The sequence below is a fragment of the Ctenopharyngodon idella genome, chromosome 4 (assembly GCF_019924925.1).
Source record: "Ctenopharyngodon idella isolate HZGC_01 chromosome 4, HZGC01, whole genome shotgun sequence".
Classification (NCBI taxonomy): Eukaryota; Metazoa; Chordata; class Actinopteri; order Cypriniformes; family Xenocyprididae; genus Ctenopharyngodon; species Ctenopharyngodon idella.
In genome coordinates, this window is record NC_067223.1 from 26,062,426 (window position 1) to 26,075,128 (window position 12,703).

Genomic DNA, 12,703 nt, shown 5'->3' on the forward strand with positions numbered 1-12,703 from the left:
TATTGTGGTATTGTGTTGTCATTTACCTTGTAGCACGCGCAAGTGACGATTCTCTGTCAACCAATCAACGTTGCTCCACCCTTTTGGTACTGGTACTCCAAAGGAAAGGTTCCGAAAAAGTGGTATGGTACGGTTCGGTATTTTTGTAACATTCACAACTTCTGACAATGGAAACAGAAATAATTGCGTACCGTACTGTACTGTACTGTACTAAACCGTACCTCTCGGTGGAAGCAAGGTACTTAGGTACTTTTTTGAAACATTCAAATGCTCTAGTGCAGGGGTAGGCAAGTTCGGTCCTAGAGAGCCACTGTCCTGCAGAGTTTGGCTCCAACCTTAATCAAACACACTTGAATAAGCTACTCAGGCTCTTCAGGATTACTAAGGCTATAGGCAGGTGAGGGTTTTTTTTTTTTTTCATGGTTGGAGCTAAACTCTGCAGGACAGCGGCTCTCTAGGACTGAACTTGCCTACCCTGCTGTAGTGTGTTTGCTCTTTGACTTTGACTTCTTTGCTTTTACTTCAGCATTTGCTAGTCAGCTGTAAACACAAATTCAAAGTTGATGGTGCTTGTGCTCTAAACCGGCAAATGCTCTATACCTGAAATGATGCCAAACTACATAAGATCATTTTTAGAATACATTACAGTCACTCCGCTTAGCAGCCCCAGAAGGTGTTCGTTTTGGCAGCATCATAATTCAATGTAAGCCAGCTGTAGAAACATTGCATGTTCATACCAGATTTTTCATATATTCAGAAGATGGGACACACTTTGATAAGGTCAGAAAAATTGGCTTCATTACAGGTGAGTGAAAATTCATCTATATCCAATGAACAAAGAGCCTAGTATTTTGCTGCCCATCTTGATTGGTGGACTATTGATTAGTGGATGTTACGGTTATGGAAGCCCTGCATCAAAGCCGGAGGCCCTAGGCCAGGGGTGGCTAACCCTGGTCCTGGAGAGCCACAGTCCTGCAAAGTTCAGCTCCAACCCTAATCAAACACATCCTGAACAAGTTAATCAAGGTTTGAAAGGTTGCTAGAAAGCTATAGGCAGGTGAGTTTTATCAGGGTTGGAGCTAAACTCTGCAAGACTGAGGCTCTCCAGACCAGAGTTCACCACCCCTGGCCTAGGCAACTGCCTGCTCTGCCTATGGGTAGCGCCGGCCCTAAGAATTTCACTGCAAGACGGAAGTTTAACTAAGATTTTGATTCTGAAGAGTCAATATACGGAATGGAGTGACACCCGCATACAGTCAAAATTAGAGCATGTTTACTGCAACCACCTAATTTTTTCAAATAATGGCAAAACAGGTGGGCAGTAAAATTTGGACCAAATTCAGTTGCAGCATGAGCATAGTCTCAGTTTCACACAAATACATATTTTCTAGTGCCATTTCAAACACTTCCCACACAAAGAACAAAAATGGGGTCTTGCATAAGCATGACTTATCAGGAATATCTGAACATGTAATGGCAAAGGTTTTTTTATTACACTGAACACAATTAATTGTGAATCTTCATGTGGGATTTAAGGGTTACTTTACGTTTGAAACTCTTTCCACACTGATCACATGTGAACGGCTTCTCTCTAGTGTGACTGATCATGTGATTCCTAAGGTTTATTTCTGTTGTGAAGCATTTCCCACACTGCTGGCAGGTGTAAGGCTTCTCTCCGGTGTGAATGTTCATGTGTTTTTTAAGGTGTGCTTTATGAGTGAAGCTCTTTCCACACTGAGGGCAGGTGTAAGGCTTCTCTCCAGTGTGTATTCTCATGTGTTTTGTAAGGTTTCCTTTCTCAGTGAAACTCTTTCCACACTGTTGGCAGGTGAAAGGCTTCTCTCCAGTGTGAATTCTCATGTGCCTGTTAAGGGTTACTTTTTCAGTGAAACTCTTTGCACACTGAGAGCAGGTGTAAGGATGCTCTCCAGTATGAATTCTAATGTGGGCGTTAAAAATGGGTTTATTTGCAAAACTCCTTCCACATTGAGAGCAGGTGTAAGGCTGCTCTCCAGTATGAATTCTCATATGGGCATTAAAAGTTGTTTTATATGCAAAACTCCTCCCACACCGAGAGCATACGTAAGGCTGCTCTCCAGTATGAAGTCTAGTGTGGTTTTTAAGGCTTGCTTCTCGAATGAAACTCTTTCCACACAGTTTGCAGGTGAATGGCTTCACTCCGGTGTGAATTCTCACATGGTTATTAAAAGTTGGTTTATGTGTAAAACTCTTTCCACACTGAGGGCATGTGTAAGGCTTCTCTCCAGTGTGAATTCTCATGTGGCTTTTAAGGCTTGCTTTTCGATTGAAACTATTTTCACATATTTTGCAGGTGAACGGCTTCTCTCCAGTATGAATTGTCATGTGGCTTTTGAGGCTTCCTTTTTGAATAAAAGTCTTTCCACACAGTTTGCAGATGTAAGGCTTTTCTTCAGTGTGAATCCTCATGTGGATTTTGAGGCTTCCTTTTTTAATGAAAATATTTCCACACAGTTTGCAGGTGAAAGACTTCTTTTTAGTGTGAATTCTAACATGCCTGTTAAGGATTTCTTTTCGAGTAAAACTTACTCCACACTGTTTGCAGGTGAAAGGCTTCTCTCCAGAGTGAATTCTCATGTGTTTTGTAAGGTTTCCTTTTTCAGTAAAGCTCTTTCCACACTGTTGGCAGGTGTAAGGCTTCTCTCCAGTGTGAATTCTCATGTGGCCTTTAAGACGTTCTTTTCTGTTGAAACTTTTTCCACACTGTTGGCAGGTGAAATAACTTCCATTTGCTCTTTTTCGTGAATTCTTTACAGTATGTGAGCAACTAAATGACTTTTCTTCAGTAATAAGATCATGATGATTCTCATACTGCTCTCTCTCTTCCATTTCATTCAGTTCTTGACTCTCCTCTTTCAGTGCCATCAGGTCTAAGGTAAAAAAGACAAATACAAGTTAACCCCAATTTAAGGGCACAAAGCAACAAACATCAAAACCAACATAAAGTATCAAAACAACAACATGTATGTTAGATACTATACACACTAAGCTACTAAGATAGGTGTTACATGCAATCTCAAAACCACAATATTGTCAAATCTTCACTTTCTTTAGGACACGTCCCAAAAAATGTCCAGTTATCAAAAAAACAAAAAAAAACACTTGCCTATAAGTTAATTATAGATCTATTTCAAATTTCCCATTAATGTCTAAAATATTATAAAATACAATTATGGAGTACCACAGGGCTCAGTATTAGGTCCTCTGCTTTTCTTCCCTAATCATTCAACGTCTTCCTTTTGGCATCTTCAGTGCCCCAGAAATATTTCAACGAAAGATGACGGAACATCTACAATGGCTTGAAGGAATATTAGTATGGACAATATATTACTTTATGGAAACACCATTAGTGTATGGAGACACCATGGAACAGCATGACCAAAGGTATTGGAAAGAACAGTATGTTGGGTTGAAGTTAAACAAAATAACATTACCGTGTGGTTGAAAAGCTGTTTCATACTTATACATGACAACTGCTCAGCGGCAGCACTGTTGCCATTTAGGAATGAGATCACATGGGTGTTTAAATAGAGATCGCAATCTTTTAATGATCAATTGTGCAGCTATACGTTAGTATTTCAAAATCTGTGAACACCACTTTAAGGAAAAGTTAATTGTGGAGGAACAACAGCTAATACATTCGGCACAACAAACTTGATCCAACATTTGAAAATGCATCAGAACACGATGAGCATCATAAATATGTTGATGATGCCAAACAGGCAAAAACTTCCTTTTTGTTTCAAAAAACCTGGAGTTACAGCTGAAACAGTCAAAAAGCGCAAGCCATTACAAAGAAAGTCCTGGAATTTATTGCATTAGATGACCGGCCATTTTCAGCTGAAGAAGATCAAGGTTTTCGGAGTGATGCATATGAATCTGCGATATACACATTTTTGATTATTTAAGCATGCTCCCACACCCTAATTTTACTTTAAATGTGAAACCTTAGATGGCGAGCCAACCAACTGGATCTTCTGAAGTCTCTGCGAACTTGAACTTCAAACCGTGAGAAACATTACGTGGTAGGACTGTTACCAACAAAGAATCTTACAGACACTGAAGGACATTTTTTGATTTTGGCCACTTTTGAAAGACTGCCGAACTGGTCGCGCACAATACACATACACTGATAAACGTTAGTTTAAAAAGGGAGTTTTACTTCATTTTATTTGTAAGCTGGCTACATTCTATTGTGACTTTGTACAATATAATTTTCCTACTGAAGTTACATTGAAACTGCTACAGTTAATCTGTCCATTCATTTGTGTTGCAATGTCTGAACCTCTTACGAACCTAGAGTTGTGTATTTATCTATAGGTGGGTTACAGTATGTAGACCAGAGCTTCACAGTGAAAGCAAGGCTGTTGTCAATATAGACCACAGACAATCGTGATGCCCTGTCACTCACTAACATGGTGCTTGAAGATTGTCAAATGTTGGTCTCGACACAAATAAGATACTAAGTCAATGTTATGACAGGGCCAGTGTCATGTCCGGAAAAAGGGGAGGCATGCAGAAACATTCAAAACGAGAACAGAGAAGTGTCCTACCTTCATTGTTTTAATCATTAATAACATTTGATTATAGTATATGCTATTTCATCTGAGAGTGCAGTTGGAGATTTTTTTGACATTTGCAATGCACTTTACAAACTTCTGAGAAAGCCCACTGTAGCTGCACAGTATAAGAGAGAGAAACTTAAAAAGCTCTTGGATCTATGTTGGACTGGACACCTTGAGACGGTGAAATCTTCTCTTCAAGGAGTGAAACATCCTCAGCAGTAACTCTTTACATTTTTCTCTGAATTTTCGACTTGGGTCATTTTCAAATGCCAGCTGAATCAGATGTGCTTTTCGTCTATGCAACATCCTGCGTTTGCGTTTATACCTACTCACCAGCTGCAATTTTTTGTGGTTGTGGTTGTACCAGGTCACACAGGGCAGAACCAAAAACAATGATGGCGGGAAAACAGAGCATACATGTAACACACATCAGATTCAGCTTCTGTGCCACCAGTGCAGTGTAAGAATATATTGATACTGATTTCATTTGATTGGTAAACACCTTTAGTGTCTCATTATTCTAACTGAATTTGATCAAATTTAAGAATGTTGACATACCTTTCATTAAAAAGTCCTTTGAAATCAATTAAAAATGTTTGCCTTTTAGTGGAAATGGTAACAAAAATGAAAAGGTAATCTTACACTGTTTAGGACTTAATATGTATGTCAATACATCAAACTCAGTGAAGGTGGGGACCATAGAAAGACTATTTCTATGATACATAAGATTTCAATTCAACAAGCTATGGAATAGCTAGCGATTCTTCAAAAATATCACTCATTTCCCTAGAGCTGCTTACTTTAATGAGGATAAAATTGACTGAGTTCAGCTTTGAGAATGAAACCAACCTGTTTGTTCCTCAGTTTCTTCATGTTTCACTCTGAAGGTTTCTTCAATCTTCACGTCTTCACTCTCCTCTTTAATAAACGCCATCTTTATAACAGCGTGTCACGTGGATCTCAGTCGCTTCACCAGGAGTTTTTCTGTGTGTTTGGACACTCTGTCATGAATAAGATGAGAATAATTAACAGAAAGAAAAACACATCCAAACTAAATCTCTGGGTGCGTCTCAATCAGCTCCTTTGTTCAGTAGTCAGCGCACTGATAAGGGAGTCAGAGTGATATTTAATGATTTTACAGTTTTTCTGAATTGCTAAAACATTTCTCGAAATCATCATCCACTTTCTCAAAACCTTAAACACAAAACCAAATCTTCAAACTACATTCAGAGAACATCTGGCTCTTCTGGCAAAATCAAACCATTGCCTCAAGACCTTTTTATCTGTGCTCAAAATGAATGCTTTCAGATCTTACACACAGCAAGTCAATATTATAAACACTACAGATCATTCATTAGACACTACATCAAATGGAGAATACTGCATCCAAAGTATGCAGTTACAGGAAAAAAAAGTATATTGTAACAGTAAATTAAGATGAATAAATTGTATAGGCTACTGTATGCACTGCAAGTATAATCACACCTTGCTCTTTCTCGTCCTCATCTTCTTCCAGATCCTCTTCCTCCAATCCTTCTCAGATTTTTTTCCATCTATTGTCCGTATCAACATTCAGTGCACCAGTGTCACCTCTGCACTCTGAACTGGCTTATTTTGTACAGTTGGTTTGATCACATCATTAGAAATAAGTGTGAACAATTTTGAGTCATTGTGTGTAAACGATGACAGTTGTGTTTAACTTTTACCTGCCTCTGTTTAGCGTTTTGCAACACAAGTGCATCACAGTGCGAAATGTTTGAGATTTGAGAAATGGTACTTGAGATTTGCAAATGGTGTCTAACTACCTGAAACTTGTTTAAGGTTTTACAGAAAGAGTGATTTATTTGACAAATTGGTTTAGGCTATTGAGAATTTGGTTCAGAGAATGGGGTTTAGTGTTTTAGCAATTCAGGAAAAAAATGTAAATGACCTGATTAGCCAAAAAACACTCAAAACTAGCACTAGAAATTAAGAACAAATATTACACAAACAATATACATCGTAGACAAATGATTTACAGTGTAGGCTATATATAGCACTATAACTTTCATTTAACTGGCGATTGAAAAGAATCATGCTGATTATAGGCCTGTTGTTTTTAAAATATGAGAAACAACTGCCTATTCAGAATTTATACACTGTAAAAAATATTGTTGAAATTAAAAAAATTGTGTTAGAATAACTTTCCTGGATTTAACTTGTTGGTATAACTCAACTATCCATGTTGTCACTTTCACATTTTAATTTCAAAGTAAGATTGTAGCCTAATCAAGAAAAAAAAAATATTAGAAAAAATAACAAAATACGGATGAATGATGCTTGAGATGTTAGAGTAACATGACTTATTCCTAACAAATACCAACATTAAGAAAATAATTTTAGATACAATTTAATATTATAATAGATTATTGCACCTATGAATATTACAAAGAAACGGTGCTTTAATGGGAGCAACACCACGAACATGGACACATCATGTAGACTAATTCTGTCATGTGACACCACATTTATTTGCATTAAAAAAGTTTTTCTTGACAAAAAGTGTTTTCAAACTAATTTTTGCAACATTTAAAGTATCGATATAGAATTTATGTGCTAAAGTTAAATGGAAAAAGATTGTGTCGACACTAGAGAAATTTTGTCGATAAATGGCATTTCCATCAGCTATATCCATGATTTTTTTTACAATAAACTGATTCACGATAAAGGGAGCTAAGTGAGACCCAGCTTTTCTGTTATTCATGTGTAGACTCATAAAAAACTGTTCATTGATGCTATTATGATGCAATATTACATTCAAAAATAATTAATTCCTTCCTAAGTTCTCTATATAAGTGTACGAATGAGTTGTATTGATTTAAACACTTTAAATGATTAAAAACACAAACCTCTCTTCAGCAGAATCACAACAGATGCAGGAGCTTGGCGCAGACTTATGATGTCATAACGCCACACCAAAATAAAAGTCCTGTTCACATGCTAAAAATAATGGAAATTAACATACAGAAAACACATTCAAATGATCACAATTATAATACCAACTACAGAACATTTGTGATTTTTCCAATCAAGGATAAAGTCAAGTATTAATATTACAAATGATTGGAAAGAATGTTTAAATGTTTTAAACTCGTTAGTGAGCGATTTGAATCACTCTACATAGGCAGCAACTTGACTTGCTATTTTTTTATTGAATGAATTACATTTGTATTTGACATTTATTAATCATCATCTAATTCTTGTATGATCATAATTTTTAGACATTTTATACCATTTTTGGGGGTATTTTTAGATTAAAATTAATTGTATGTCGACATTTTAAAATTAGAAAAAAAACACTGACCTTTATATGTTTCAAACACTATTTTTATATATATATATATATATATATATATATATATATATAAAAATACACACACACACGTTTTTAACACATTTGTCATTATTTGCCTTTCCATAATAATGATATCTGGTATGAATTTTTTCCTCCTAAACATTACCCTAGTTCAGTATTTTCCCTAGTATGTATTTTAAATATGCATTTCACTGAATTCCTGACATCTATTTAAATATGTCCACTAATACTCTAATGACTGCTAGTTGACATAGTTGCAAAGTTACTTATAGTTAGTAGAGGGTCTAAAGTGGACCATTGAAATAATGTTACCGAAATTATCAGAAAGAAAAAAGGTTTTACTCTCCTGCCAACAAAAGCCATGTAAAAAGCTGCCCTATGAATTTTTATTTTATTAAAAAGGTTTAATTCATTCAAAACTACATTCTGTCATCAATTACCCTCATGTTGTTCATATGGATATCGATTTATGGATTTATTTTACCATCTCTTTATGACTGTTTTGAAGCATCAGAGTTTTGGGTGAATAGACTTCAAAGAAGGTACAGAAATATTTCAGATTTCATTAAAAAAATATCTTCATTTGTGTTTGGAATGGCATGAGGGTGAGTAAATGATGACAGAATTTATATTTTTGGGTGAACTATCCCTTCAGGATACCATGACTCAAATTTCGTCATCAGAAGATTATGTGAGAAGTTAAAAACACACACAGCGCTGACTGACTCTGATCACGGCCAGGTGTTCTCCAATCGACTCAATGTTAAACAGACCCAGGACCCGAAGTAATAGATTGGTACCCGACCTGGACCCGGCTGACCATTTAAACTTTAGACCCAAACCTGTACGGGTCTCAGGACCCGGGTCCACTGTGAAGACCTCTATTCTTGTTCCTCTGAAGACAGTGAGGATACAGCAGATCCTCAGTGGATTTCAAGTGAGACGCTGCGCTACGCTCCTGCCATGCGACTGATCCCAGGACCCACGAAGTACACCACTGCCCTGTGAAGTCCTGCTCCAATCTCTTCATTACAGAAGAGATCTACCAGCTTATTCTGGACAACACCAACTTACAGAGGAGGTGTTATGTCACAGATTGGATTGATGTACAGTAGATTAGGGATGTGCATCTCCATAACTGAGGCCGATGTGATACGCATCTCAATGCATAGCCAATGATACGATACATTAAAGATACATGTGAAGCAGCAACCAATGCAATGCGATACGATTCGCCCCTATTACAATGCAGTGTGATCCGATTTCGATTCGATTCAACACAATGGGGGGAAAAATATGATACTATGCAATTCAATATGTAGGGCTCTAAACCTTTTATTTTTTCTCAAATTCTGTTTTATTTTCTTTTTTTCCAAATTACTGTTAAAATTAAAACATGGATGAAAAATTGTCTGATTTTATTTATTTTTTAATTGTCTGATTGTATTATTTTTATTATTATTATTAGTAGTAGTAATAGTACCACGTAAGACATACATTATACCATACAATAGTAATACAACAGTAGTACGTAGTACTACAATAGTAATAGGGCTACATTTCTGTTACAAGTTAAACCAGTCTTTTATTTTGACGGGCTGTCATGAAGATCTTGAAGTTTCTGTGTGTATATGATATGACAATCATTTTTCTCAAATGAAATGGTAAAACGCTTATGAAGCGACTCTCACAGCAGCTCTGGAGATGAAGTTTATTTGTTCATGTCAACATATAGTCAGATTGCAGATACTGGAAAAAAACACACTGAGCACAACAAAGGAGATCCTTTGAAAGACTTTTTAATAAAATGAAAACACAACCTGGAGAATAACTTGGAGAGTAACTACAACCAAAAACACCATAAAACAACATCAACGCAAGACAAAAAACAGACTGAAACTGAGGGCTCATATACAAAGGCAACAGAGGAGCTAACGAGGCTAATTAATAAGAAACACCTGAAATGAGGACACTAATCAAACCAGTAACTATGGAGACAAACAGGGAGAGAAAGCAGGGGAACTCAACTAATTAACAAACTCAAAACAAACCTAGAAATTCAGACATGAACAGAACAAGAATACAGATCGAAGAATAAACTCTAAACAGGAACAAATAAACCAAACATGTGACACATGTATGCTTAAGTATGTGTGGTATACATATTCGCGCGTCTGCGCTATTCACGCAGAACATGCACAAAACATATTCAAATAGTCTTCTAGCGGTTTAATATTCACAGACACTAGTCCAATCATAAAAGACAAATAGACTAAGAAAGTGTTAGTATCAATTAGTCAGGTGCTGATGAAAAATATGTGTCTTTAGATGTTTTTTGAAGATAGCCAAAGACTCAGCTGCTCAAATTGGGATAGGCAGGTCATTCCACCAGCTTGGAACAGTCCAGGTAAAGGTCTGTGAGAGTGATTTCATACCTCTTTGGGATGGTAACATGAGGCATCGTTCACTTGCAGAACACAAGCTTCTGGAGAGTGCATAGGTCTGAACTAGTGAGTTTAGGTATAGTGGTGCAGAGCCAGTGGTTGTCTGGTAGGCAAACATCAGTGCCTTGAATTTGATGCAAGCGGCTATCGGCAGCCAGTGCAAACTGAAGAAGAGAGGTGTGACGTGCGCTCTCTTTGGCTCATTGAATACCAGTCTTGCTGCAGCATTCTGGATCAGTTGCAGAGGCTTAATAGTACATGCCAGAAGGCCCGCTAAGAGAGCATTACAATAGTCCAGTCTGGAGAGAACAAGAGCTTGGACAAGGAGTTGTGTGGCCTGCTCTGATAGGAAGGGTCTAATCTTCCTAATGTTGTATAAAGCAAATCTTCAGGACCAGGACATTGTAGTAATATGGTCTGTGAAGCTTAGCTGATCATCAATCACAACTCCAAGGTTCCTGGCTGTCCTAGAAGGAGTTACGGTTGACGAACCTAGCTGTATAGAGAAGTTGTGATGAAGTGTTGGGTTGGCTAAGACCACAAGTAGTTCAGTCCTCGCAAGGTTGAGTTGAAGGTGGTGGTCCTTCATCCAGCCAGAGATGTCTGTCAGACAGGCTGCAATGCGAACAGCTACTGTTGGATCATCTGGTTGGAATGAGAAATAGAGTGAAGTGTCATCAGCATAGCAGTGATAGATGACATGTAGACGGAGAAGAGAAGTGGTCTAAGCACTGAACCCTGAGGAACGCCAGTAGCAAGAATTTGTGACTTAAAAACCTACCCTCTCCAAGACACCCTGAAGGACCTACTTGAAAGGTAAGATTTGAACCATTGGAGTGCAGTTCCTGAGATGCCCATTTCAGGGTTGACAGGAGGATCTGGTGGTTGACTGTGTCAAAAGCAGCAGATAGATTCAGCAAGATGAGTACTGTGGATTTGAAAGCTGCTCTTGCCAATCTCAGTGCTTCAATAACCGAGAGCAGGGCAGTCTCAGTTGAGTGTATCAGTTGAGGGACCTGTATGATGGTTTGATTGTAGATGATCACAGGCCTGTGATCACCAACTCCTCTAGGGTCAAACACCATCTCCTTTGTTTTTGACATTCAGAGCTAGACGGTTGTCCTCACACCAATTCACAAACCTTCCAATCTCTGAAAAATATTCAGACAAGTCCCTGTTCTTTTTCAATAAACCTAAAATTGCAGTATCATCTGAGAATTTAATGATGTAATTATTAGAATAACATCTTCTGCACTCCATATACAAGGTGAACAAAACTGGTGAACTAACACAGCCCTGAGGGGCTCCTGTGCTCAAAGTTATGAATTCAGATAATTAATATTGAAGTATCATTAATATTGAAGTAAATGCCACTGGACGATAGTCATTATTATCCTTACAGCTAACCTTTTTTGGGACAGGGATAATAATAGAACTCTTCCAAATTGAGGGAACTGTATGTGTGTCTAAAGACTTCTGGTAAATGGGGCACCAGGCTTCTGCCAGCTCTTCACTGCAGGATTTCAATAACCACTCAGAGATGCCGTCTGGCCCAGAAGCCTTGCTGGGACAGTCACGTGAAAACAGTCTCTCCACCATATACTGATCAATGGTTATTTTAAAGGAATCCAATACAGATAAAGCATCCAGTGCAGTTTCCTGCTCCTGTGAGAAGTCTCTTATTTCACACCTACAATAAAAATCATTTGCCTTTGCTCCCTCATCTATCACGTTGATAGAGCTTTTGGCTGGAGCCATATTTGTCATATATTTCATAGAATCCCATATATATATATTTTTTTCTTCAGTTTTATAAATTTCTGTGACAATTTGTTCCCACTGGGTTCTCATTGGGGGAAGATGTAGGAGCCATAAACGAGTAATCGCTTTTTTTTGCTGCTGCTACTAGTATCCTCAGTAAATATTTATTCCTATTATTAACTGAATCTGGTATATTACCAAGAAATAGAATATAACCTGTTTCCTCAATCTCAATCTCTAAGATTTCCTCTATACTTGAGTGTATTTCTGACAAATACAGTTTCAAAACTGGGCAGGCCCAGGCTGTATAAGCATTCTTAACATTCTCATAACATTTGTCCAAGATGTTTTTGGAATCCAGGCAACACAGCTTCAAGTGTACAATGATTAAAATCTCCTAAGATAAAACAAGGTGCTTCAGGGGTACATCTTAATTGTCTGTGAACACAGTCTGCTGTAAGTTTAGCTGCATTTGCAGCATTCCCACTGGGTGAAATATAAACAGTACATAATAAAATGTTCCCAAATTCATGTGGAAG

The 12,703-nt window shown here is 37.6% G+C and overlaps 1 protein-coding gene across 9 annotated transcripts in view; it reads right to left on the reverse strand.

Moving 5' to 3' along the window:
* Positions 1–1,471: 1,471 nt before the first annotated feature.
* The window catches only part of LOC127511152 (gastrula zinc finger protein XlCGF8.2DB-like), a 227,952-nt gene continuing 216,720 nt past the window's right edge, over positions 1,472–12,703 (reverse strand). For 7 of the 9 annotated variants that reach the window (XM_051891772.1, XM_051891773.1, XM_051891769.1 and 4 more), the window contains exon 3: positions 1,472–2,909. In XM_051891772.1, coding sequence (XP_051747732.1) covers positions 1,507–2,909 — 1,403 coding nt within the window. In that variant the 3' untranslated portion in view covers positions 1,472–1,506. Of the gene's footprint in view, positions 2,910–5,453; positions 5,606–6,089; positions 7,464–7,492; positions 7,545–12,703 lie in introns of those variants that run through there. The other 2 variants (XM_051891767.1, XM_051891766.1) reach the window with 2 other exon arrangements.